General features: G+C 65.1%; 2 protein-coding genes across 2 annotated transcripts; both read left to right on the forward strand.

Moving 5' to 3' along the window:
* The first annotated feature begins 536 nt into the window (after positions 1-536).
* On the forward strand, positions 537-18,011 carry ASAP3 (ArfGAP with SH3 domain, ankyrin repeat and PH domain 3). Its single transcript, XM_084274067.1, has 26 exons — positions 537-738; positions 4,395-4,467; positions 4,871-5,016; positions 6,746-6,820; positions 7,112-7,161; positions 7,472-7,598; positions 9,307-9,392; positions 10,125-10,200; positions 10,328-10,414; positions 10,714-10,823; positions 11,361-11,430; positions 12,146-12,233; positions 12,626-12,674; positions 12,774-12,961; positions 13,085-13,218; positions 13,618-13,712; positions 13,976-14,156; positions 14,362-14,447; positions 14,548-14,663; positions 14,748-14,815; positions 14,957-15,064; positions 15,181-15,424; positions 15,518-15,791; positions 16,217-16,361; positions 16,561-16,683; positions 16,953-18,011. Exons 1-26 carry the CDS (start codon positions 616-618, stop codon positions 17,025-17,027), a joined length of 2,997 nt encoding a protein of 998 aa, XP_084130193.1. The 5' UTR covers positions 537-615; the 3' UTR covers positions 17,028-18,011.
* A 744-nt stretch (positions 18,012-18,755) lies between these two features.
* On the forward strand, positions 18,756-25,580 carry TCEA3 (transcription elongation factor A3). Its single transcript, XM_084274250.1, has 14 exons — positions 18,756-18,987; positions 20,599-20,661; positions 20,775-20,880; positions 21,157-21,328; positions 21,543-21,611; positions 21,812-21,880; positions 22,004-22,087; positions 22,337-22,414; positions 22,521-22,675; positions 22,979-23,034; positions 23,888-24,043; positions 24,603-24,749; positions 24,848-24,919; positions 25,051-25,580. The coding sequence occupies exons 1-14, from the start codon at positions 18,919-18,921 to the stop codon at positions 25,057-25,059; spliced, it is 1,305 nt and encodes a 434-aa protein (XP_084130376.1). The 5' UTR covers positions 18,756-18,918; the 3' UTR covers positions 25,060-25,580.
* Positions 25,581-26,651: the final 1,071 nt, after the last annotated feature.

The following is a 26,651-nucleotide window of genomic DNA, read 5'->3' on the forward strand; positions in this document are numbered from 1 at the left end:
GGGCCGGGTGGCCGCGGGGTCCCCTCCGGGGGGGTCGTTGAGCCCCCCCGTGAAGAGCCGAGGGCTCCGGGCATCGCCCCTGCCCAAAGAGCGGCTGCGGGTCCGAGGCGGGGCGAGGGCGGCCTCCAGTTAAACCAGAGCTCGGGGTGGGGGGGGGGGCGGGTTAACCCCCCCACCCCCTACCCCCACCCCGCCCCCCCCGCGATCCTCAGGCTGGGGGGAGACCCCGGCCCGGCCTCGGCCGCTCCGTTCCACCTCCCCCCGCGCCGGGTGCGGACCGAGGGGCTGCAGGGGCGGGGGGGGGGGGATCCAGCAGCACCCCAGACTGTCCCCTTCCCCTCGCTGCCCGGACCCCACCGGCACCGGGGCGGGGAGGGGGAGGGGGGGGTGGGGGGGGTCTTGTCGGGGGCGGGGCCGCCGCTCGTCGCCTTTAAGGGGCGCGCGGGAGGGGCTGCCCACGTGACGGGGGGCGGAGCCGCGGCCGGTGCGGGACATGGGGCGCTGAGCCGGGTCCCGCCGGCACCCACGGGGCGCTGCCGCCTGTGCCCCCCTCCCACCCCGCCCCGCATCCCCCCCCTCCCGCACCCCCGCCCCGCATCCCCCCCGCCCCGCACCATGCCCGAGCAGCTCAGCGTGGCCGAGTTCTTGGCCGTGACCGGCGAGGATCTCAGCTCCCCGGCCGCCGCCTTCGCCTCCAAGATGCAGAAGTGCCGGGGGGCGGTGGGGGCTCTGGAGGAGGTGAGCGGGGCTTGGGGGGGGGGGAGGGAACGGGCTGCGCTCCCCCTGGGACACCCTCCCTCGCCCCGGCACCCAGCGCCCGCCCCGGGGGGCACCTCCCTGCCTTGGGCTTCTGGTTATGGGGGTCCCACCCCCCCCCCGCGCGCTGAGACCCGGGAGGAGAGGAGGGGCGGTGGGCACGGCCCTGCTTGCGGGGCACCCCGAGGGGGTGTTTCGGGGCTCTCGGGCTGGGGTGGGGGGCTGGTTGTGCCCCCCCTGAGCAGCCCCACACGTGCTGTCGGGGGGGTAAGGCCCGCAGGAAGGGGCAGAGCTCCCGCACAGGGTTTGTCTCCAGGTGCCACCCAGGGGCCGGGACATCCCCCCGGGGGTGGGTTGAGCTCCCTGATGGGATGTGGTGTCCCCGGGGGACTGTGTCCTCCCCCCGACCCCGCGCCGTGATGAAACCCTGGGGAGTTGTACTAAACCCCCCCCCCCCCGCCCCCGAAACCCCATGCAGAGGGATGGGCAGAGGTGGTGGGGTGCCTGCGTCCCCCCCTTTCTCCCGCCTGGAATACAGGCAGTTTCCAGCTGGTCCCGTGGCTTTTGCCAACTCCTCTTAGCGAAGGAATGGCTTTGAAGGGGAGCCAGGGCTGGCGGGGAGCGCGGGGCCCCCGGTGCCGGGGCTGCCGGGATCCCCGGGGGCAGCGGGATGGGCGCCCCCCAGCTGGGAATCTGGGGGGACAGTGTGGAGCATCCCAAACCCTGCCAGCACGTGCTGGCCGCTGCCGTTGGGTCGTCTTCTTGTCCGGGAATGAGGAGGCAGCGCCGGCCAGGAGGAAGCAGCAGGAATTTGTTTGGCTGCTCGGAGAGGCTGCGGTTAAGGGGGGGATGGGGATGGGGGGAGAGGCATCCCCTGGGAGCCGCGGGGGTCTCTGCGGGCTTAGTGAAGCTCCAATGAGTGCGGCTGAGAGCTGGGAGTCGTGACCACCCTCGTTGGAGCTGTGGGGCTGAGCCCAGGCATTCCCACCCAGGACTTCAGGGTATCCTCCTGGGGGGGCTGGACCAGTGTCAGGCCTTCAGCATCCCCGTGCTGCAGCGTGAGGGGAAGAGGGAAATGCAGCCAAAGGAGCCCCAGCCCCTGCCACCCCCCTGAGCCTTGATGGGGGGATAGCATCGGGCAGGGGCAATAAGCAGTGATGGCTTTGGGGAGCACTGGGAGACCAAACGCAGCCTCAGTCTTCCCTGTCAGCACCCCAGATCCCAGCCAGCAGTTTGGCGAGCAGGAAGGAGTGAGCTGGGTGGGAAGGGGTGACTGTGTCCCAGCAGGTCCCCAAGACAGGGCGCTGCTGCCTTTGAGGCACAGCCACATGCACCTCTCTGGGAGCTGGTCCCATGTTTGGGGGGCAGGAGTGGAGTGGGTCAGTAGGGCAGAGGCTGGAGGCTGGTGTTTGTCACCGAGGAGACACCCTGGCATTGGTTGGAGCAGCTCTGTGCCTTAGTTTCCCTCATGGGACTAAAGAGGGCTATCCCTCCTGGGGCCTTGTGTGATTTGGGGTCCCTGGGGCTGCTGTGGGGGTCTCAGGAAGGGGCTGGGAGGTTGGATCCAGCCCTTGGTGCTTGGGTCTGGACTGGATGCTGTGCGTATGTCACATGGGACTGGCCACCTCTGGTCTGGGTCAGGGATGACATGGTAGGGGCTGCCAGCACGTTCAGTGTCAGAGCTGGCAGCTGGGCTCCCAGCTCACCCTGTCACCACGTAAATAATACCATGTCCCTGCCATGTGCTGCCCTTTGCACCCGTGGCAGCGCCGCATCCTGCTCCTGGCCCAGCATCCCCGCTGCTCTGGCCCCTGGTACCCACAGCGGTTCCTTCGCCGGGCGGCACGAGCCAGCGGTGGGAGGGAGGGAGAAGAATGGCCCCCATTGAGCATCCTGGGTGGGGGTGGCAGTGGCTGCTTGGGGTCCCCAGGCTGTGAGCCTGGCTGGCTGTGCTGCAGGTGTGGGTCTGTCCCTTCCTCTGTCCCCATGGGAATCTCTGGTGCTCTGTCCCTACTCACTGAGGTCCCCCAATTCCCCAAGCAGGAGCCTTCATCCCTGAGCTGGGGCAGGGGTGATGGGTGCCATGGGGGTACAGACATCACTGTCCCTGCTCCAGAGGGCTGTCCCTGTGCAGCCAAGGCTTGTGGTCTCAGCAGCCAGTCCGGCACACTGGGGAGCTGCTTCCCCCTGCTCATGCAGTGCCTCCTCACATCCAGAGCATCTCCTGCTGCCTCGATTTCCCCTTCCCCAGGCTCTGCCAGGTTTGTGAGCTGGGGGCATCCCTGTCTCCAGCCCTGGCACCCCCCTCCTGCCCAGAGACAGGAGATGCCTTTGCCCCAGCCCACTGCTCCAGAGAGCCCGGGGCACCCAGATTTGGTGCAGCAAGGGGGCACAGAGGGCTTTGTGGCTCTCTAACACCCTCCCCATTGTAGATGCATTGCAGGACCCCTCCAGGCAGGGGGGTTGGCTCCCACCTCGGCCCCCATCCCATTCCAGCCAGCTCCTCTTGGCCAGAGCTTGTCTGCAGCATCCCGTGCAATGGTGAGGGGCTGGGAGAGCGGCCGAGGCCAGGCTGACCCCACTGTCAGGAAATTGGCCTTGACATCAGCCTGAAAACCTTCCTCAGGAGCAGGAGTGCAGAGAGAGAGAGAGAGAGAGAGAGAGAGCCTCTTCACTGTAATTCCTCCGCGGTTTCATCCCTCGCCCTTCTTGCTGTTCACGCCCTCTAAATATTTCCAGCCTGTTATCATGCCTCTGGTACCTGCAGCCAAGCCGCCCTTAACCCTTTCCTGATGGCTGTGATGCTCTGCAGGCAGCACTGAGGGTGGGATGAGTTTGCCCTGGTGCTTGGTCAGGGGCAAACGGGGTCTGTGCGGGTGGGGAGGGATGGAATAAAGTCAGGGGGACCAGGCTGGGGGTGGGGAGTGCTCTAAGCGGGTGCAGGATGTGGCTGGCAGGGGCTGTGGGGAGGTCTGTGGTGCTGGGGGCCACGGTCAGGAGCTGGGAGGGGGGGGTTGTGGAAAGCTGCATCCCCAGCTGTGGGGTTTGGGTGATGTGTGTGCCTGTCGGGCATCGCTGGGAGGTGGGTTCTGGGTTTGGGTCTGTCACAGAGCTCTGCGGGGAGCTGGGCATCCTCACAGGTCTCTCCCAGCATGCCTGATGCTGAGCCATGGGGATGTGTGCTGTGGTGCTGGGCATGGGCTGGTGTGCTGGTGCTGTGTGGTACTTCCCCCCGCCCTTCCTTGGCTGGAGCAGCCCCTGTGGGAGAAAGGGGAGTGTTGTCCATGGTTACTGGAAGCTGCTGGGATCCAAGGAAGCGCCGAGCCTCTCACGCCCTGCTGCCATCTCCCCCAGCCCCGCTCTCCAGGGGCAGCCAAAGCCCTGCCTGGCAGCAGAAGCCACAGGGACCGCAGGTCTGGCCGGGGACCGGCTGGACGCCGCGGCTCCGGCATCCCCGGGATGCCTCCGGCTCCTCTCCCAGCCCGGCAGCTTGGCTGCTGCCCCACACATCTGCATGGCAGAGCTGCCTTTCCAGGGCCCAGCTGGGCTGGGGGGGGGGGTTGTGGGGGGTGTGCTGGGGGGTGGCTGCGTTTGGCAGGGGTAACGAGCGCCGTTTGTTTTCTTTCTTTGCTTTGCAGAGCCTGGATGGGGACCAAGCTGTGCTCCAGAGGATCAGGAAATATGTGAAAGCCATTCATGTCTCCGGGCTCAGTGAGTTGTGCTTGGAGAGCTGATGGGTGTCCCCAGGGTGGAGGGGTCCCTGGGGGTCCCATCCTGCACCAGCGCTGGTCACATCTGTCCCTGGGGTGATGTAGCCGGACAGTTGGGTGGCCGTGGGTGCTGGCCAGCCTGGCAATGGGGTGAGGAGCCCACAACTGGATGGAAAAGGGGTGCAAAGGGAGATGGGGAATCTTGGGGAGGTTGTTTGGGGCACACAGCAGCAGGATCAGCCCAGCTCTGCCTCGGGGAAGTGGGTGCTGGAGGGGGCACAGAGGGCTTTGGGGCACCCCAGCATCCTCCCAGGTGCTGGAGCCACCTCATCCCGTGGGCACCTCCCAGGGCTGGGGTGCTGCAGGGGCCCCCCCACGTCCCTCAGGGGTGTCTCCCCGCGCAGCTCACGTGGAGAACGAGGAGCAGTACAGCGAGGCTCTGGAGAGCTTCGGCAACAACCACCTCTCCCAGAACAACCACGAGCTCTCCACTGGCTTCCTCAACCTGGCTGTCTTCACCCGCGAGGTCACCGCGCTCTTCAAGAACCTGGTGAGCTGCACCCACCCTGGGTGACACCACGGGGGTCCCTGGGGCAGCCTGGGGCTGTTCTCTGCATCCAGCTATTGGGAAAACCTCCAGGATCCCTCTGGAGTGGGATAAACCACCCGGTGTGGCTGCCCTCCTCCCAGTTTAGCTGCCCTCCTCCCAGTTTAGCTGCCCTCCTCCCAGTTTAGCTGCCCTCCTCCCAGTTTAGCTGCCCTCCTCCCAGTTTAGCTGCCCTCCTCCCAGTTTAGCTGCCCTCCTCTGTGGCTGGCCATCCCCAGCTCCCAGCCCTGGCCTGGGGACACACTCCTGGTGCTCCCAGAGCACCCATTCCCCCCGCTGCTGGTTTTCCAGCCTGGCTGGGGATGCTGCTGCTGGGACTCCACGGGTGGCTGGGGCTGCTCTTCCCTTTTTTTTTTTTTTCCCTCCTCCTTTCTGGGTTTTTTTCCCTTCACATCAATTGCATCTCTGATCTCTCCTGCCAAGAAGTAAATCAAAGCCACGCTGGGCTGCGCAGTGGGGCCGTGGGGAGCAGCTCCGAGCTGAGCCAGCAGCACCTTCCCCACCACGGGAACGGCTCCGGTGGGGAAGTGGGTTCCTGGAGGGAGCTGGGTCCCTGGCAAGGCCCCTTGGGGGGTTCCCGTGCTGCTGGCACCCCCCCTCCCAGCCGCTTTCGAATTCCCCCACAGAGGGTGGGTTTGGCCTCTGGCTCTGCTTAGGGAGGAGATTTATTTCGGCTGCCCTTCCCCCAGCAAGAATTTGGGATTTCAGTGTGTTCCTCTGCCCCAGCCCGGGCCTCCCCACTCCTCCCCTTCCCTGCTGCTGCAGCCTGGCCAGACCCCCCTGCTCTGTGGGGGGGGCTGTGGGAACTGTCCTGGCAGAGGGTCAGACCCGTTCCTGGGTGGGGGCAGTGCCAGACCCCCACCACCTCCTGCCCCACATGCTGCCAGCATGGGAACAGCAGCTGCCACGTTCCCCCTCCTCTCCCCGGGCAGCATCACGTGCTGGGACCCCCAGCTGGATCTGCAGAGCCAGGTTTCCCCTCCCAGGGTCAGAAGCGGGGTGCCCTGTCACCCCAGAGCTGTCCAAAGGGGGGTGCCCCATCCTGCCTCATTTGGGGCTGGTCCTGCCCCACAGCTGGGTCTCTCCCTGGGCCAAAACCTCTGGGAGCCTTTAAAAGAGACCCTGGCACGGTGGGGAGGGGTGGGGGGTGCTGGAGCCGCTCCAGCAGCACCAAAACAGGGTGCTGCCCCGCAGAGGGATGCAGGACTGGAGCTGGCCCCTGTGTCCCCACCATGGAGCCCTGTATGGCACCGGTGGGGACGGTGCTGGCCATGCTCCTGTCCCCAAACCCCAGGAAAAGGGGATGTTTTGGGAAGCTCCTTTGATGTCTGGAGCCGTGGGGGGAATTCCTGGCATCACGGAGTTGCTGGTGGCATCGCCAGGTACCGTGGGGGGGGGGACAGGGAGGCGATGGGGGAGCAGCTTTGGCTCTGGCAGCCTCAGTGTTGGTGTGTGTGTGGGAAGGGCCCCAGTCAGACATCTTGCAGCCAGCGCCAGACAAGCCCCAGCCTGCCTGCGCCTGGGTCCGGCCCTCTTCCAGCAGCCTTAACCCTTCGTGGGGCAGCGCCGGAGCTGGGGCAGGGGTACCCCAGCACTGGGAAGGAGCTGGGGCCCCGTGACCTGCCCTGAGGTGGGGACCCTCACACCGTAACCCTGTCTCTACCCTCTGCAGGTGCAGAACTTGAATAACATCGTCTCCTTCCCCCTGGACAGCTTGCTGAAGGGGCAGCTGAAGGATGGCCGCCTGGTGAGTCCCCCCAGCACTGTCCCTGGGGTGGCATGTCACCTGTTTGGGGACATTGCAGCCAGCCCCCCCCTCCATGACAAGCTCAGGTCCTGTGTCCAGGAGAAGGACCGAGCAAGTACTGGGGCTGGAAGGCAGGAGGGAGGGTTGGGCATGACAGGAGTGAGGGGTGAAGGTGAGGTGGGGATGCTCCTGGCCCCCAGGGAGCAGGGCAGGGTGCAGGGAGGCAGAGCAAAGCCCTCAGCCACTTCAGTGCCTTCCCAGACAGCTGCCATCCCCTCTCTCCTGCTGCAGGACTCCAAGAAGCAGATCGAAAAGGCCTGGAAGGATTACGAGACCAAAGTGTAAGGAACCTGCTGCCTCTGGCAAAATCCACCTAATCCCACCCTGCACAGAGGTGTTTTGTCCCGGGGCTGGTGCTGGGCACTGGTCGGTGCTGGTTGGCTGTTGGGTGGGCTCTGGTCCAGCCTTTCCCAGCTCCAGGGCTGGAGATGTTCCTCCTCATCCCATCCCTGCTGTGGCCTCTGGCATGGGATGCCCACCCCTTCATGGGATGCCCACCCCTTCATGGGGTTCCCACCCCTTCATGGGACACCCACCCCTCATGGGACCCCCTTGGAGCGCGGCTGTGCCCGACCTGCTGTCCTGCCTCAGGGGGAAGCTGGAGAAGGAGAAGGAGCGAGCCCGCCTGGCAGGGCTCATCCAGGCCGAGCCGTCGGCAGCCGAGGTGGCCGAGGACATGCAGAGGGAGCGGCGACTCTTCCAGCTCCACATGTGTGAGGTGGGGGCTGTGCTGGGGAGGGGGGGCACGACGGGGCTGTTGGGGTGCAGGGGACCCCTGTGCGTGGAGCCTGTCCCCATCCCCACCAGCAGCACAGCCCCACAGGAGTGGCTGCAGCTCCCCAGCCATCCTGGGGGTCCGTGCTCAGGATGGGAACAGGTGAAGGATGGAGTCCCGATGTCAGGCCCTCCAGCAAGGAGGGAACCCAGATGTCGGCTCCAGATACCACATAAACCTCTTGAGAGAGACACAGAGCAGGGGCCCAGTCCCCACTGGCTTGTCCCAGGGGTGTCCCATATCCTCAGGAGCCTGGCAGCAGCATTGGGACCCCGTGCAGCCCCCATGTCCCCCCCTCAGTGTGGGGCAGGGTGTGTGGGGAGGAGGATGGGCTGCTGCAACGGGGCCAGGGCCGGGTACGGGGCCAGGGAGCTGGGGCTGGGCCAGATGAGTCACAGCCTTGAATAGCACCACTGTGAGATAAATAACAGCACAGGGACAGGCCGGGGGTGGGGGGCCGCTGCCCCAGCCCCACAAAGAGCTGCGTGTGAGCCGGTGCTTCCCTGGGAGCCTGCTGGGAAGCAGGGTGGGGGGAGCGCTGTCCTGGGTGGGTGCTGGTCTCTGGTCTCTGGGTGGTTGTGCCTCCCCAGCATGGGACGTCTCACAGCCCTGGGGGCCGTGGGGGTGGATGGTGCTGGGAGCATCCCTTTGCTCGAGGGTCTCAGCCAGCACTGGCCAGAACTCTTCCCTGCCACCGTCACTCAGGGGTGTGGCAGGGCAGGGAGGTCCCTGGCTGGACCTGGGGACCTGTGGCCTCTTCCAGCTGGGAATTTGGTTGGGGTGGGGGGGCAGTTGGCACAGGCACCCCAGGGCTCCGGGTTGGATGCTGCGTTGACTTTGCATCTCCGAGTTGGCACAGAACAACTCAACAACCTCCTCAGCCCAGGTGACCCCGGGGAGGCTCCATCCCAGGGGCTCCATCCTGCTGACACCATGGAAACCCCCTGGAGCTCAGGGCTGCAGCTCCCACTCAGAAACATCTCCAGCAGCTGCACCAGCCTGGAGAGGAGCCCCCAGGGTGGTGGTGGTGGTGGTGGTGGGGGGGATCTCTTCCCACCGCCCCCTGCTTGCTGTGCTGGGGGTGAGGAAGGCTCTGTGTGTTTTCTGCCCGCAGCTGATGGGTGGGTGTGAGGCAGCCAGCTGACACCCTCTGTCCCACAGGCTGTCTCTGTGAGGGCTGCAGCCCTCCGGGGCTGACGTGCCGCAGGCGCTCGCCGCTTGGAACGGGGGTTTTTTTGGGAGCAAGAGGGGTCAGGTCTTAAAAAACATTTGAGCTATTTTTCCTTTCCTTTTCTTTTTCTCCCCCCTCCCTCCCTCCCTCCCTCCACGAGCTGCTCTGGGTTTTGGTTATTTATTAACTCCAGCAGGAATGAGCAGCGGGAGCAGCGTGCTTGGCTGGAGCCCCGGGGGCCTGCCTCAGCCCTTGAACTGTTCAGGGCTTGGAGGGCTTCCAGAGCCAGGTTTTCTGAGGGTGGTCCCCAGTGAGCTGCCTTCAGCTCCTGACATCGTGACTCGACTTCTTGAAGCCCAGCCAGCGATTTAACCCTGGGAAGGGAGGCAGGAGCTAGGCAGGCCCCAGCATTTTTCCTCTAGGATACTATCAGCTGGTCCCTGTCTCCATCACCTAACTGGGCGTCTTCTCCTCCTCCAGTACCTGCTGAAAGCCAGCGAGTCGCAGATGAAGCAGGGACCAGATTTCCTGCAGAGCCTCATCAAGTTTTTCCATGCTCAGCACAAGTAGGTCCTACCTGGGTTGGGGGGGGCTCATCCCCAGCATCTCTTGTCACCCCTGGGTGTCCCTGGGGCTCTGGGGACCCCTCCTCCCACCCCACCTCTGTAAGGCTGTCGGTGAAGAGCCCATCGCTCTCCGGTTGCATCCAAGGAGTTGTAATGTGCTTTGTTGGCTTGAGGAGCTGCAAACGTGTCCGTGGGGGCTGGGGGAGGGGGTTGGCTTGGGATATATCCGATGATTTGGTTTCTGGGTAGGTTTCCAGGGATGAGTTCAGCTCTGCTGTTAGCCCTGGGGCTGGGAATGAGGGCGCTGGGAGCACAGGCCAACATCCCCTGGCCTGTCCTGCTGCTTTGGGGGGGGTCATGTTATCTCCCCCAGCTCTTGAGTGGGGAAACTGAGGCAGGGGAGGGAACATTTGCATTGGCCAAGAGGGTGCCCTCAGCTGGGGCTGTGACTCGGAGCCCCCCAGGGTCTGGGCTCCAGTGAGATGAGCTGGAATTGAGCAGAGGCCAATCCTGCAGCCCAACCCCCCCAAAAGTTTGGGGTATCCAGGCTCCATGGGCTGGGCTGGGCCTTTGGTGGGGTGTCTCCAGGTCCCACTAGCAAGGAGCCACAAAGCAAGAGCAGCTTCCCAGGGGGTTGCTATGGTCTCTGCCAGGTTTTTCTCTAATCCCCTCCTTTCCCCCCACCCCCCATCCTCCCCATCTGCATCTTAATCGTGTTAAATCAATGCCCAGTTTCTTCCAAGACGGCTGGAAGGCTGCCCAGAACCTCTACCCCTTCATTGAGAAGCTGGCTGTGTCCCTTCATGCGGTAAGTCCCCCAGCCTGTCATCCAGCACCGCTCAGACGTGCCCCCCTGAGGTGCCACCCCAGCCGGTACCAGCCCCTGAGACCGCCCGCACTCAGCGCAGCAGTGAGGGCAGCTCCTCCCTTTCCAGCTCCACCAAGCGCAGGAGGAGGAGGTGAAGCAGCTGACACAGACCCGCGATTCCCTCCGCAGCATCCTGCAGCTGGAGAACAAGGAGGTGAGACCCCCAGGGTGGGCAAGGGGGGGGATGGGGAAGGAGGGTTGGGAGGGTGCTGGGTGCCAAGGGAGGGGTGAGTGCCCCAGCGTTAGGTTGGTGATGGGGAACAGCAGGGAAAAGGGGGGCTGGGGACCAAAGGGACATCTGTGTGAGCAGAGCAAGAGACCTGGGAGGGGCTGGGGGTCTCTGGCATCCTTTTGGGTGCTGCACCCATGTAAGGGTGAGGTCTCTTGGGGCAGCAGCCGCCTTGGCACCTCTAATGTGGCTTTTTAATTACCCCCCCTGCCCCTGGAGCGCAGGAGAATCTGAGCAGGAAGAACTCAGGCAGCGGCTACAGCATCCACCAGCACCAGGGGAACAAGCAGTACGGGACGGAGAAGTCGGGGTTTCTCTACAAGAAGAGCGATGGGTGAGGACGAGAGGTGTTTCCCTGGGGAGCTCCTGGCTTCGTCCTGGTGTTGCTGTGGGCTGGGAGAGCACCAGGCTCATGGGAAGCCCCCGAGCTGGGACATCCCGGGGTGCAGGGATTTGGGTTAGATCTTTGGGTGCCAGGCTCACCCCGAGGAGCTCTGTGCTGTGAGGCTGATGGGAGGAGATTCCCTGTTTCTTGGGCATGGAGAGCACAGGAGTCCTGGTTGGATCACCTGGGGTGAAAAATCAAGCCCTCTGAGCCCCAGAGGTGTCTTCACCTTCTCAGTGGTAGGTTTTGAGGCCCCTGAGCTCCCTGGGGCTCTCAGGTCTGGGTGCTGTTGGCCAGCGTGGCCCGTGGCCAGCACACTGGGGTACGTGTTGTGCTCTGTGAGCTAGAGGAGGAACAAGCCCACGTCCTGAAAACCACCACTGAGTGAGGTCTGCCCTGGGTGTTTCGGGAGGCGGGTGTAGGTGGGTGAGCAGGGCTGTGCAGCACATCTTCCTCCCTCTTCCTCCTCCTCCTTCTCCTCCTCAGGATCCGCAAAGTCTGGCAGAAGAGGAAGTGTGGGGTGAAGTACGGCTGCCTGACCATCTCCCACAGCACGGTGAGGAGCAGCGGGGGGGCCCATGGGCCAGGCCCTGGGAGCACCCGCTGCATTTTGGGTTCAGCCCAGTGCAAACTGGGGCCGGGTGTGTGGAGTAGGGACCCCGTGGAATGGGGACCCCGTGGAGTGGGGACCCTGTGGAATGGGAGCCCCGTGCTGATGGGTGGCACTGGGAGGGGTGCTGGGATCGGCTGGGGCAGCGAGTTGGGTGTTGAGGGTCCAGACAAGACCAACGGGGGGTGGGGGCAGTGCTGCCGCCTGGTGGTGGAGGCTGTGAACGGCGGCTCGGGGACAACTTGGGGCCCGTTGTCCTGCAGAGGGTCCGGAGAGGGTCCCTCAACCTGGGGTATCCGGAGAGGGTCCCTCTGGCCAGGGTATCTGGAGAGGGTCCCTCAGCCTGGGGTATCCGGAGAGGGTCCCTCTGGCCGGGATATCCGGAGAGGGTCCCTCTGGCCGGGGTATCCGGAGAGGGTCCCTCAGCCTGGGGTATCCAGAGAGGGTCCCTCTGGCCGGGGTATCCGGAGGGGGTCCCTCTGGCCGGGGTATCCGGAGGGGGTCCTTCTGGCCGGGGTATCCGGAGGGGGTCCCTCTGGCTGGGGTATCCTAAGAGGGGCCGCCTGGAGTGGCAGCTGTCCCGCCGGCGCTGCCATCGGAGGTGCTGGATGTCCTGGCCTCCCCCCCCCCAGTCCTCTCACCTGCCCCTCGTGCCCTGCAGATAAACCGCCCCCCGGTCAAGCTGAACCTCCTCACCTGCCAGGTGCGGCCCCACGCTGAGGAGAAGAAATGCTTCGACTTGGTGACACGTGAGTGCCCCGGGGTGTGATGCTGGGGTGGGGGTGTTGGACCTGGAGCTGCCTGGGTGTGGGTGGGAACTCTGACGTGGGAGGAGAGCATCCCCAGTGGATGGCTGCCCCTCCACTGGCCCTGCAGCGGCACCTGGGCACCCTTTGCCCTTTGAGTCCAGCTTTGGGCATCTCCCCAGCTGTCTTGCAGAGGGAGGACCAACCTCTCTGGGGAGATCTCGCAAGCCCAAGGCGACATGAGGTTGTGACAGGGCTCAGCTGATGGAATGTCATGCCATTATTTAATTTGAGCTTCAAGCAGCCCATTTGGAGGGGTCTCAGCTCCTTCATGGTGTCCTGGGCATCCCTCAATCCCGCTCCTCACCTTCTCCCCCCTCTCCCCATCCCTGCAGACAACAGGACGTATCACTTCCAAGCCGAGGACGAGCAGGAGTGTGTTGTGTAAGTGCCCATCCTGCTCCTTGCAGCGCCAGATCCTGCTCAGCCTTCCCCAACCTCCTCCTCCTCCTCCTCCTCCTGACGGGGCTCCCCCCTGCCCAGGTGGGTCTCGGTGCTGCAGAACAGCAAGGACGAAGCCCTGAGCAACGCCTTCAAGGGGGACCCCAACGGCGGCGGGGTGGCGGCGGGCGGCGGGGCGGACGGCAGCGTGCAGGAGCTCACCAGGCTGGTCATCGGCGAGGTGAAGAACATGCCAGGGAACAAGCAGTGCTGTGACTGCGGGGCCCCGGGTAGGTTGGGGCTCAGGGTGCCACCCCCATCCCCAGGTGGGGTTGGGTACCTTGTGGGGGGGAACTGGAGCATCCCATGGGGCTGGGTGCTGAGCCCCACCCCACTTCCCCCCTACCCCACAGACCCCACGTGGCTCTCCACCAACCTGGGCATCCTGACGTGCATCGAGTGCTCCGGCATCCATCGGGAGCTGGGTGTGCATTACTCCCGCATCCAGTCCCTCACCCTGGATGTCCTCAGCACCTCTGAGCTGCTGGTAAGCTGCTCCCTGAGCCTGGAGGTCTCGTGGCTGCTGGTAACCACCCTCTGCAGCTCCCAAACATCCTGGGATGCTGAGTTCATCCCTCCTCCTCCTCCATCCCATCAGAGCCTGGTTTGCTCCAGTGCTTTGCAAACCTGACTCAGTTTCCCCAGCAGCAGTTTGCAGCCCCCAGCGTGGTGGCCCTGGTGAGCTGGGGGGGCTCTGCAGAGCCGCTTGCTAAGGCCAGGGGATGCTAGCAGCCCCCCAGGACCTGCCCCCTGTTAGAACAGACATCATCATCCCGGGGAAGGTGCTTCTCCACAAAGATCCTGAGTGGATCTAGTGGATTCCTTCCCTCTGCTGGAGCAGTGTGTGAGCAGAGCTTGTCCCCCCTCCACCCCTCTCTTGCTGCAGCTAGCTGTCAGCGTCGGGAACACTCGCTTCAACGAGATCATGGAGGCCACGCTGCCCACGCAGGACTGCCCCAAGCCCTCAGCCAGCAGCGATATGTGAGTTGGCCACTGGCCTGGGGATGTGGCACGGGCTGGGAGGAGGAGGAGGAAGAGGGCACGGTGCCTCTGTGCAGCTCTGAGACAGCGTGGGGATGGGGGAGGTGGCATCGTGGTGTCATCACGGGGCTCTGCACCTTTTCTGGAGGTTCCCCCCCTATCCCAGGAGGAGGCAGGAGCCCAAGGTGCCTCTGGCTGCAGTGGGATGGGGAAGCTGCGGTGTCCGTGCGGGTCTGAGCCGGTGCCCCGCGCCCTCCCCGCAGGGCAGCCCGCAAGGAATACATCCTGGCCAAGTACCTGGAGCGGCGCTACGTGCAGAGGAGCGGCCGCGACGACCCCCACCGCCTCTGGGAAGCCATTCGTGCCCGGGACCTCCTGGCCCTGCTCCAGGCCTTCGCCGAGGGGCACGATCTGGCCAAGCCTCTGGCCAGCCCCGAGGGCCAGGTGAGCCCCTCTCCCTGCCTGTGGCCAGGGTTTTCCGGGCCCGTGGGTGGAGGTGTGCTCTTGGGAGGGTGAACATCCTCGGGTCCAGCCCTTCTCCCCTCCACCCTAGGGGAGGTGAAGCATCCTTGGCCCCAGCTCTGCTTTCCAGCCCACCTCGGGGGGGATGAGCATCCTCAGCTCAGCTCTCCCCTCTGTCTCGTGGCAGGACCTGGGCGAGCTGGCACTGCACATGGCCGTGCGTCACGCCGACAGGTCCTCCCTTCCTCTGGTGGACTTCATCATCCAGAACGGGTACGTCCCCCCGCCCGCTGCCCCACGGGATGGGCACGGACAGGGACCTGATGCTTGGGAGCTCTGGAGCCTTGAGTTTCTTGCCCCTGGTCCCGTGCAGGGGGACGCTGGACCGGGTGACGCCGGATGGGAACACGGCTTTGCACTACGGCGCGCTCTACAACCAGCCCAACTGCCTCAAGCTGCTGCTGAAGGGCAAAGCCACCTTCACCATGGGTATGGGGCTGGGCTGGGGCTGTGAGGCTCTGTGCTGGGACCAGGGGTGCAGCCTGGATCCAGCCCCTTTCCTATCTTGCACAGTGAACGCGGCGGGTGAGACGGCTCTGGATGTGGCGAGGAGGCTCAAGCACAGCGAGTGTGAAGAGCTGGTAGGTGGGATGGAGAGGGGTGGGGGGTGCTCAGGCTGGGGAGAGGCACTGGAGGTGCTGGTGGGGGGCTGGCATGGAGGCAGGGGGCTGCTGGGACCTGTCTCCCCCGTGCTGAGACCCCTGACCTGCCCTGTCCGGCAGCTGGAGCAGGCACAGGCGGGGAAGCTCTCCCTGCAGATCCATGTTGACTACGACTGGGACCCTCCCCAGGAGTTCCCCTACGACAGTGAGGACGAGCTGGAGGAGAAGGTACAGCGGTGGGAGGGACCCCATGTCCCCACGAAGGGGCTGGGGGGGAGGGTGCAGACCCTGTGGGGGGGCTGGTAGTGGCGGGGGCAGCCCTGGAGCTGTGTGTCTGCCCCCAGGTGAGCCCCCTCCAGCGCTCCTTCAAGGGCACGTCACCGCTGGCCGCCAGCCCCCCGCCCGCCTGCCCCCAGACCCGCTGGAGCTGCATGGGGATGGACATCACCAACAAGACCTACGAGAGCATCCTGGTGCCCTCGCGCCCCGCGCCCCGCCGGGCCCACAGCGAGGAGATCCCCCCCCCGCTGCCCCTCAAAAACCCCACGCGCGGCGGCTCCCGCCCCAAACCCGGCCACAGCCCCACGGGTGAGTCTCCTGGGGGGGTGGGGGGGTCACGGGCTGTCCCTTTGCCCAGCCCTCAGGTCTATCATCACCCTCGTGTGTCCCGTCCTGTCCCAGAGCGCCCGGAGCTCCCGCGCCAGGCGTCAGACCCGCACTTCCCCGGGCCGGCCGAGGCCCCGGCGCCGCGCAGCCTGCCCGCCACGCTGGATGGCACCGCCAGCCCCCCGGCCCCCAGCGCCCGTAGCCCCCCCGAGAGCCGGCGGGCAGCGTACTGGGAGACCCGCTCGGAGATGGAGAGCGGTGGCAGCCGGCGGGGGCCGGACCTGAGCCCCCCGCCCGGGCAGCCTCCCCCGGGCAGTACGGCTCCCGATATCCCCCCCGTCAAGTTCAGGTAGGGACCCCCCACCTTCCAGCCTGGGGTGCACTGGGTGTGGGGGTTGGCTTGAACCCCTGCTGGGTCCTCTTTGGCCATAGGGAACCCCAAATTGTCCCTGGGGGTCATGGAGCACAGGGGTCCCCACCCTGACACAGTCCCCAGGGGAGCGGATGGGCACAGGAGGGGACAAGGGTGGTCACGGGGTGCTGGGTTGTCCCTGGAGAAGGTGACACAGGTTATTTGGGGGTGACACAGGTTATTTGGGGGTGACACCGGGACTGGGATGCGAGTTACCCCGAATGCATTTTCCCTCCTTTTGGAGATTGGGGTGGGAAGGGCTCAGCAGAGGGGGGGATGGGTGCTTCTCCATCAGCCCCTGGGGGGCTGTGGGTGGGACCCTGGTCCCTTGGGTCCCATCCAGAGCCCTCCTGTCCCCGCAGCTCAGAGAGCACGCGCTCGTACCGCCGCATCAGCGGCATGGTGGGCAAGGGGGGGTCAGCCATGTCCCCCCAGAGCCCCGGCGGCCCTGAGGACCCCGCTCTGAGCAAGGTGCCACCCGTGCCCATGCCCAGGAGATTTGCTCCGGTAGGTGCCATGGGGTGGGGGCTCTCAGGGGGGCTGCGATGGGGTGGGGGTGGGGGGGTCACCTGCTGCATCCCCAAGCATCCCAGCTCCTCTTAACCTGGGGTGGCAGATGGAGGGCTCGGGGGTGTCGCAGCCCCGCACCGCCCTTGGGGGTGGCCTGGGGGGGTGGTCTGTCACCCCCTCGCCCACCTGGTTGCAGGCCAAGGGGAGGCAGAAGCGGGTGAAGGCGGTGGCTGACTGCAAGGGGGACAAGGCGCGGGAGCTGACCTTCTCCAAGGGGGAAGTGATCGTGGTGACGCGGGAGGAGGACGAGCAGAGCTGGGTGAGTGTCGGGGCGCAGGGATGGATGGTGGGGTCCCCACCCTGGCCCCTCTCCTCCCAGTTCTTTTCCAGCAGAGTCTGGGTGGTCATGGGGGTGTGTGGATGGGGGTCTCCCACCCCACCTGTGCATGGAGGAGGGCTGGGGGGGCTCCTACTGCTGTGTCTCCATGGCTTTGCCTCTCAGAATCCCTCTGGGAGTTGGGATCTTGGCCCTAAAGCTTCTCCCCTGCCTGGGACGGGACCCTCACCCCCTTAACCCCCCACCCCCAGGTTGGCTTCATCGAGGGCGATGGCTCCCGCACCGGCGTCTTCCCCGCCAGCTTCGTCCACCTCCTGCAAGACTGACGCTGCAGCAGTGGCCCCTCCTGTCCCCGTCCCCGTGCTGGGACCCCAGGCAGCTCTCACCAGCCGCCGAGGGCTCAGGTGCAGCCCCAGGGCTGGGGGCTTGGCAGAGCCAGGCCATAACGGACACATGTCCCTGGCTTGGGACCACCCAGCCCGGCTGGACTCTGCCCTCCAAGGGGGCTCAGAGACACACACACACACCCCTCCCCTTTGGAAGACCGTCCATGGGCAGCAGCAGCAGGGAGCTGAGTGGCTGCCGCTCACCCTGTGGGTAGGGCAGAGAACAGACGCACTCACTGCACTAATGGGCTGAGGTTTCTCAGTCTCCCCAGCTCCCGCTGCTCTCCTGTCCCTCCATGGGCTCTGGCCATCCCTGGGGCTGCCTTCTCCCCTATCTGCAAGGGATGGGGGCTGGGGGAGCTGCGCTTGGTGCCGTTCACCCTCTGCCAGGGACCCATGGACCCTCCCTCCCTCCCCAGGGGGGAAGTGGGGCTGGGGAGTGGCAGTGCACCCCCCGGCCCCCTCCTCTACCCCATCTGTGAAGGCTCTGAGAGGGGCAGGGAATGGAACAGGCTTTTATTAACCTGGTGGGGGGAGTGTTGGGCTTGGGAGGGTCTCCACCCCTGCCCCCAGGCTCTGGGAGCTGCCTGGGCTGCTGGGGCTTGGGGATGTCTCAAAGCTTCCCCAGAGCTGGTAGTGAAATGCCATTCCGTGATTTGGGGGGGGACACAGGTAGCACCGCAGAGCCCATGTCCCCTGCCTGGGGAGGGGGTGCTGGATCACCCCCCAGCCCTGGGGCACTCTGCCAGGGGCTTTTGTAGGTTTTTCTGGGACCAGGGTGCTGGTGTCTCAGCCTCCACCTGCCTCAATCCCCCCCCAATCCACCCTCTCCCCTTTGGGCGTCAAATGTTTCATCTCAAAACCTTTTGTTTTTGTTTTTTTTTTACTGTTTTCTGTCTCTGGTTTCTAATAAAGCCGCTGGTTTTGTAAGTGCCTGGCAGTGTGGGGGGGGCACAGTGCCCCTGGCTGGCAGTCCCCATCCCTGATACCTCCAGTGATGGACCACAGAGGCTCCTGCACACTGGGGGGTCTCCATGACCTGCCAGGGCATGTTGGGGCGTTCACAGGGAGGGGAGCACTATCTGGGGGGGGCAGTGGTGGGGTTTTAGGCAGCCAGGCTGCTGTGGGGCTGGGCTGGGGGTAGGGGCATGGGCATCCTTCCCGGGTGCTGGGATGGATCCAGCCCGGTGTGGAGTGGGGCACTGGCCCTACAGCCACCCCTGGTGGGTGGCAGCACAGGGACAAGCAAGGGTGGCATGGTGGCTGTCACCCACCCACCCATGCCACTCCAACCTGGGGACAGCATCCCCCCTGCTGCGCCTGCTGATGCTGGGGGGGTCCTGGCACCCCTGGGGGGTCGGCAGAGCCAACACTGGGAGGGCCGGGGAGCCATCGGGGCGTCATCCATTGGGAACCTCTGGCTGTGAGCCATCCCAGCCACGAAGCCACGTCCTGGGCCTTCTCCCTGCCACCGCTGGGCTCCAGCCCCCAGCACCCTGGGGTCCCCTCCAGCGGGGACGGGCGGGTGTCCCGGTGCGCCCCGCCACGCGCCTCCCCCCAGCCCCGGCAGCCGCGGCCCTGCCCGCTGCTCCCAGCTATATTTAGCCCTCCCCCGTGCTATTTCGCCTGCCTGGCAGGAGTTTATAACTGGCTGGGACAGCCCCACCTCCTTTCTGCCTTCTCTCCCTTCCCTTCCCTTCCTTCTCTCCCCTTCTCCCCCCCTCTCCTCTCTGCTCCTGCCCAGCCGGGACCCCTATGCTGGCAGCGCCCAGCTCTGCCCGCTGCGGCCTGGCATCGGCTGGGCCGGCCGCCCACGCGAGGGGCGGCCAGGATGGGGCCTGCTGAGGAGCTGGTGCGGATCGCCAAGAAATTGGATAAGATGGTGGCCAGGAAGAGCACGGTGAGGCCCAGCGGGTGCACGGGGTGTGTGTGGGGGGTGTTTGGGTGTGTGTGTGCGTGTGGGCACGTGTGTGCACGTTGACATGTGTGTGCAAGTGTGTTTGGACGTTGCAGGGTGGCTCAGGACAGGGGAGGGGAAGCATGTTGGGGGGTGTTTTGCTTTGTGACCCCTGGATTGCTCGTGGTTCTGAGGGTGCTGAGCGGGTCCAGGGAGTGCTGAGCACCCATATGTGCCACCAGCACCCTGGGGGTGCTGCCTGTGCCGTCCCAGCCCAGCCCTGTGATATCAGGGCCCCCAGGGGTGTTTTGTTTTGCCTCCAGTTTGGGGCTCTCTTACACCCTGTTGCTTCTGGCTGGTGGGGTCTGGGGACAAGGGGGGGGTCTGTCCCATCCTGGGGCAGCAGCTCTGTGTGTCCCTCGGCAGCGCAGGACCACGGTTGGACGTGGGTGACAGGTGCTTGGCCCCCGTCCCGGCCGCCAACACCCGATCAGGGCCAGTGCCCCCAGCTCAGGCTCCTGGAGGGGGGGGGGGGCTGGTGGGCACAACCCCCCCGAGGCCCAGCTACAGCCCTGCTGGTTGCACGAGTGAGCACAGGCGTGCAAAGGGAGGGGAGGGGGCTGAGTGAGGGGTCCTGGGTGGCTTTGGCCGTGGTGTGCTGGGGGGTGTGGGGGGCGCCCAGCCCTTGGCACCCAGTGAGGATCCATCCGGGGATCCTGGTGATCCGGTGACGCGTGGCCGAGCAGAGGTGAGCCCGGCCCTTGGAGTTAATATTTGACCGTTTCTGCTGGCCTTTGCCCCAAGGAGGTGCAGGCTCCCAGGCAGGGGCGGGGGGGGGGGTGTGTGTGCAGTGCTGCCACCCCCCCACACCCCACCCCTCCCAGATCCAGTCACTTTTTGGGATGACAACACTTGGGACTGAGTCAGACCCCCACCCAGAACCACGCCAGGGTCAGGACTGACCCCTCCCAGCCCCCCCCACCCCTCACCCTGTACCTGGGGAGGGGGACAGAGTCTGAGTCCAGCTGCAGCACTGGGGCATCCCCTCACCCATCATGCTGGGGAGGGCGGATCCAGCCCCTCCTGGTGGGGTGGGGGTCCAGCCTGGCACAGGGCTGTATCCCCTGGGGTTTGTGGGGGGGGGATACCTGTGAGCTGGCGTTTGCTGCTGGGGCTCTAAAAATACCTCGTTGGAGCAGGAGGGCTGGGTGCTGGGGCTGTGTTTGGCTATGTTTAGCCTGGGCACCCAGGATCAGGCTGGAACCCCATGGGCACATGTCCCATGGACCCCCCCACCCCTGTGTGGGGGCACTCAGCCCCCCATGGTTTCATACAGAGGGGTTTTCCCCAGCTCTAAGGGAAGCTCCTGTTTCCCAGCTGGGATGGGTGACCCCAAGCTGGGGTGATCCAGTGGGATTTGGGATTTGGGGGTGTTGTATGAGCGCATCACTGGGGGATGGGGGGCAGTGGTCCCCAGGGAACTATTGGGTCCCCTGGGGGTGCCCACCCTGGTGCTGGCGAGAGGGAAGGAGGGATGTGTGCTGCCTCAGCATGCCCCCCCCCCCCATTTCCCTCTGGCTCCTCAAGGGCCTCTGTGGTCTCTCCCCACTTTAGGAAGGGGCGCTGGATCTGCTCAGGTCCCTCACTGGCTACACCATGACCATCCAGCTGCTCCAGGTGAGGGGGTCTGGGTGGGGGGTGGCAGTCCCTGGCCGGGGGGACACCCCATGGGGGTGGCTTGTCCCGTGTCCCCCCCGTGCCAGCTGGCACATCCTGCTGTGTGTCCCCAGAGCACGCGGATCGGGGTGGCCGTCAACTCGGTGCGGAAACACTGCTCAGACGAAGAGGTGGTGGCCTCTGCCAGGATCCTCATCAAGAACTGGAAACGGCTGCTGGGTGAGTGATGCTGGGGAGAGGCAGGATCCCCCCTCCAGCCCCAACCCCCCCCTCCCAGCCCCAACCCTCCCCTGGCACCCCAAACCCTTGAGGCTCTTGGGGGATGGGGTCAGGGTTGGCCCAGGGTGAGCTGGCTGTGCATGGCAGCTGCTGTAACCCAGTCCTGCCAGGCAAAGGGGAGAACTGGTGGATTTTCTGCCCTGGGATGCAGCTCCCCAGGTGCCTTGTGCTGGTTTGAGATGTGCTTGTGACCCCCCCCAAATCCTTCCCCCCCAGAGTCCTCCACCACCCCTAAGAAGGAGAAGGATGTGGATGGGAGGAAGGAGAAGGACACAGACGGGGAGAAGGAGAAGAAGGAGAAGGGGCTGGATTTCCCCAGCTGCCCCAGTGAAGGGGTGAAGCACCCCAAGACCTCATCTGAGAAGCACAAGGAGAAGCACAAGGAGAGGTGGGGGCTCCTGCCTGGTGTCGGGGGGCACCAGCTGCATGGCCAAGGCGTCGGTGGGGCTGATACAAGCCCACCCCCTGCTCAGTCCCTGGGGGTGTGGTTTCTCCATCACTGCCTGTCCACGGGTGCTAGCAGCATATTTCCAGCTCGTTCCCTGGAAGAGGCCTGTCAGGACAGTGCTCCTCTGACCCTGCCCTGCTCCCTCTCTCCCTAGGAAGCCCAGCAAGTCCGGTTCTCACACCACCGCCCCCCGGGGCCACTCTGCAGACTCCAACCCAGAGAGGTACCTGCTGAAGGATGTGCTGACCCTCATGCTGGGCTCTGCCTGCCCAGGGGAGGCTTTTCTGGCAGCCTGGGCACTGGTGGGGCCTGGGGACAGCGTGAGGGAGGCTGAGGTGTGCAGATGGGTGGGCAGGGTGCAGCTCAGGAGGTAGGGATGCTCGCTGAGAGCATCTCTCCCTCCCTCTGGTGCCCGCGGTGCAGAGGGTCCAGCGATGGCCGGGGCTCCGCTGCCGCCCTCAAGAAGTCACATCCAGATGGCAAGAAGGAGAGGTGAGAGCCTGGGCTGGGTGGGGATGGGAGAGGTGGGACCTCAGCCCCTTGCAAGCCGGCGGATGGGGGTCTGGACCTGGACCCCTCTCCTGGTCCCTGTTGACATGGGGCTCGTCCTGCCAGGAGAGACTCTGCTGACTCGAGGACCTCGACTGCCTCGTCCGTCTCCTCCTCTTCCTCCCCACAGAAGAGACCATCAGGGGAGAGGTGAGGAGGGGGCATCAGCAGGCAGCCTGGGGTTGCTTTTGGTGGGGGGGGTCACCTCTGGGGGATGCTCTGACCATGGGGTGGGTAGGGAGGGCTGGGAGCCCCGATCCTGCCACGGGCACTGGGATGTTCCCCATGAGCAGCGAATCCTCCCCTGGGGAGATTCCTGTTGCTCCCACTGGTGTCCTGGTGCCTGAGGTCCTGCCACACCTGCCCTGTCCCTGGTGCCATCACCACTTTTCCCCCCAGGAGAGCTTCTGTGGGCACCAGCCCCTCACCAGCTCCCACCAGCTCCCGCAGAAACTCCAGTGACAGCAAAGACGAACGGTAGGAGAGACCCCCCCCGAAAACCCCTGCGGGACCCCCGGCAGGTCCCCTGGGGCTCTGCCAGGACCCTGGAGCCTGCCTGTCCTCCCCATGTGCCCCTCTGCAGAGCCAACAGCAGCAAGGCCAAAGTGGAGACGCCACGGACCCCCACCAGCCCCTCCTTCTCCCCCAGCCCCTGCTTCCTGGCCCCCTGCTACCTCACGGGGGATTCGGTGCGGGACAAGTGCGTCGAGATGCTGACGGCCGCCCTCCGCATGGGCGGTGAGTGGGGCTGGGGGGGGCTGAAGGGGTGCTGGGGCTGAGGGGATGCTGGGGCTGAGGGGCTTATAGCTCCATGTGCAGCCCCAGAATGGGGGGAGGAGCTTGGTAGGGTCTCTGGGAAGGGGTTGGATGAGGGCGTGAGGTCTTGGGAGGTTCAGGATGGGAATTCCTTTAGAGATGGGGTGCCTGGGACAAGCTGAGGGGGGGGGGAGGTGAGATCTTACTGCCCGGGGGGTCTCTTGGTGCATGAGGAGATCCAGTGGGTTTCACCCCTGAAAGTCACCCCTGGCCTCTGCCCTCCAGATGACTACAAGGAGTTCGGTGTCAACTGCGAGAAGATGGCATCGGAGATCGAGGAGCATATCCTTTGGGGGGGCTGGGGAGCCCCAGGCTGCGTCTGCGGAGGGGGGCACGTGGTGGTGGGACAGGACGGGGGGTGACGGGCTCCGCTGCCCCCATCGCCTGCAGAGGGAGCCCCGAGCCCGGGTAGAGGCAGATGCTGATGCCGATGCCGAGTTGAGCATCCCTCGGGCGCCAGGCTCGGCGCAGGGGTCTCTGTGCCCCCCCAGACCGCTCTGCTCAGGGACCTGCCTTCGTCCCCTGGGACATAAACCCCAAAGCCAGCCCAGGTCTCCTTTTTGGGCTGGCTGTGGTTCCTGTGTCCCTTGCTGTGCCGTGTCTGTGCTGTCGGCCAGGGATGGAGCCACCTCCACTGACCCCCAGCTCAAAGCCTGGGGTCTCCTGGCAGCCCCCCAAGACTGGGACCAGCCCCAAGATACTTTCTCCTCCCGGGTACACTTCAGGCTTTGGTGCATCCCAGGGCTGGACGTGTGTGCCTGGGGCTCCATGGAACTCCAGAGCTGCCACCTCAGCCTCTCCGCCTGTGCAGGCAGCTGGTGGCTTTTTGGCCACCCTGGGAGGAGGAGAGCAGGCTGAGTCCTCTGCTCCAGGACCCTGTGTCCTAGCACAGGGCTTGGTGTCTGTCCCTGTGCCCCAACAGCCTTTGGGTGCCACAGCAGGGAAATGCAAAGTCATTTTCCTCCCTCCTGCCATCCCCCCTGTACTTTATCCTACCACCCCCGAGGAGGTGGGGGGGGTCAGCCTGATCCCAGCACCCAGCGTGTTCCCCCTGGACTAAACCCCATTTGGGCTCAGCCACCCCCACACCCCATCCAGCCCCACGTTGCCCCCTTGATTCCTTGACAGGCTCCACATATCTTCCAGGAGCTGAAGAGCACAGACATGAAGTATCGCAACCGCGTGCGGAGCAGGATCAGCAACCTGAAGGACCCCAAGAACCCCGGGCTGCGGCGCAACGTGCTGTGCGGGGCCATCCTGCCCGGCCTCATCGCCCGCATGACTGCTGAGGTGAGCCCAGGCTGGGGGGCAGGGGGCTGTGAGACCCCCCCACCCACCCCCCAACCCAGCCTCTCTGTTCCTCTTGGATGGGTGGTGTCCACACTGGGCTTGTCCCAGCATCTCCCTGTCCCACCCGTGCTGGCTGGGGCCTGGGGAACATCAGGCCATGGGTGCAGCAGCCAAAAAGATCTGGGCACTGTCTGGCACCCCCCTCCAGAGCCCTATAACCCCCTCCCCAGTCCCATCACAGAGCCAGGCATGGGATGTCACCCAGCAGCAGTCAGGCCTCAGTCCCTCCTACTCAACTGGGGGTCCCCAAATCACCCTCCTGGGAGCCCCAACTCACCCTGACACCCATGGGGGGGGGGTGTCAGGGCCCTGCAGGGACCAGTTTTGGTTTGAGGCTGGGTGATTATATTCATCTGGTGGGCCTGAGCCCTCTGGCAAGCACCAAGAGCAGGATCAGCCCCCAGCTGGGAGAGGATGGGGAGGGTGCTGGGTCACAGGGGTGCTGGGTGGGGGTGCTGTGAGCCCCTGGGCAGAGCTGACACTGCTGTGTGGGTGGCAGGAGATGGCCAGCGATGAGCTGAAGGAGCTGAGGAATGCCATGACCCAGGAAGCCATTCGGGAGCACCAGATGGCCAAGACGGGCGGCACAGTCACCGACCTCTTCCAGTGTGGGAAATGCAAGAAGAAGAACTGCACCTACAACCAGGTCAGCCCCAGAAGCCCCCCAGGATCACCCTCCCCCTGCCCCTGGGGACCCCTGGGCTGGGGGGGTCTCTGCTGAGCCTGCCCCCTGCTCCCTGCCAGGTGCAGACCCGCAGCGCCGACGAGCCCATGACGACCTTCGTGCTGTGCAACGAGTGCGGCAACCGCTGGAAGGTCCGTGCCCAGCGTGGGCATCACTGTGCCCCAGCCCTTCCCTGGCCCTGGGAGGGGGCAGAGCCCCCCCAACCCCGTGCCAGGGCTGGGTGAGGACTCACTGTCTGCTCCTGGCTCTGCTTCTCCTGCAGTTCTGCTGACGGTGCCTGGCGATGGGGCTGGAGGGGACATGTGAGATGATGGATGCTGTGATGGCCACACCGGGCAGCTGCGGTGGGGAGGGAGGCTGATGGGGGCAGCACTGGTCCCCACATCCCCACTCCCTGTTTCCTTGCACTGGGCTCCAAGCTGACTCTCCATTTAAACACCTGTCCTTGGCTTGTGCTGTGCCAGGGGCCCGAGGGGAGCAGCCATGGCCCTGGGAAGAGGTTCTGGTCTGACCTGGGCAGTTTGCCTTTCCCTGGGGGAAGGACTTGGGGGGGCAGGAGGGATGCTGCCTCCTGGATGTGGGGCTGTGCCGCTGTCCCAGGGGTGGGGAAGGGCCACAAACACCTTCCTCACCTAAGCACACGCAGTGGGTGAACGTGGAGGGAGATGGGGTGGTTGTAGGGTGTGGAAGGTGCCACCCTGTCCTGGAACTGTGTCCCCAGGGAAGAAGGAGGGATGGGGGCAGAGGAGTGGGAACCCCCCAGCTAGAGAATAAAGGTGTGATGTGTCTCTGGCACAGACTGTCTCTGGGGGTCCCCACAGCCCAGGGGAGGGTCAGACACCCCTGAGAGCACACTTAGGGCTTTGCTGCTCATTAGCGTGCCAGAGTCATTAATAACCCTCTGGGGCAATTATTTACACTTGTGAAAGGTGTGTGGCTGCAATTAGGGATTTAGGGGACTGTGGGGGTGTGGGTGGGCTGCACCCAGGGCTGCCCCTGACCCTGCAGTGATGGAGAGCTCCTGCAGCTGGGTGCACAGAGAGCCTGGGGGGCTACGGCTTTGTCCCTTGGGGGCTCCAGGTTTGGGTGCTCTGGGGCTTCAGTGGGGGCAGCTCCCTGTCCCTGCCCACCCCTGCCTGTCCCTGCTGTGCTCGGTGTCAGATCCTGGCTGTAATGGACGTTTTATTTACACTACAACACCTTAAACACCCCCCCCCCCCCCCCCAGAGTCTGCACCCCCACCTGGGTCCCCCGCAGCCCTGTGGTGATGGAGACAGACACCCCAGTGCCCCCAGCCCCATCCGTTCCCCACAGCCCACTCTGAGACACCCCACACTATGTCCCATGGGTGCAGAATCCAGCACACAGCCCCATTGTCCTTTGCAGCTCCAGCTTGCCCAGGGTTCAACCCCCCCATCCCGTGCCTCAGCCCCCTGGCTGCCTGTGTCAGGGCTCCATCACTGCCCGAGTTGGGGCTCCGTCACTGCCCGAGTTGGGGCTCTGTCACTGCCCGAGTTGGGGCTCTGTCACTGCCCTTCTCCCCCGCATTTTTTCCAGCCTTGAAAAGAAAAACCCAGCACTTTGCTCTTCATCGGTTTCCTTGGCAACTCCATTTCCCCAGCGTCTCGCCTGATGCCTGGCTAACAGCCCCCCCTCCCCACCCCCCGGTCCTGTTCGCCAGCCCCCAGAGAGGGTGGCAGGTCCCTTGTCCGTGGGGATGGAGGGGAGGGGATGGGTCCTGAGCTCCCCAGGGAGGCTGGTCCAGAGGGAAGTGCTAATGATGCCGAAGTGATGCGAGGTGTGACGGCAGCGGCAGCCTCTGCGGTAAAACCGGGTGAAGAACAGACTCACACCCCATCCTGG

Source organism: Gallinula chloropus (assembly GCF_964237585.1).
Source record: "Gallinula chloropus genome assembly, chromosome: 22".
NCBI classification, from domain to species: Eukaryota; Metazoa; Chordata; class Aves; order Gruiformes; family Rallidae; genus Gallinula; species Gallinula chloropus.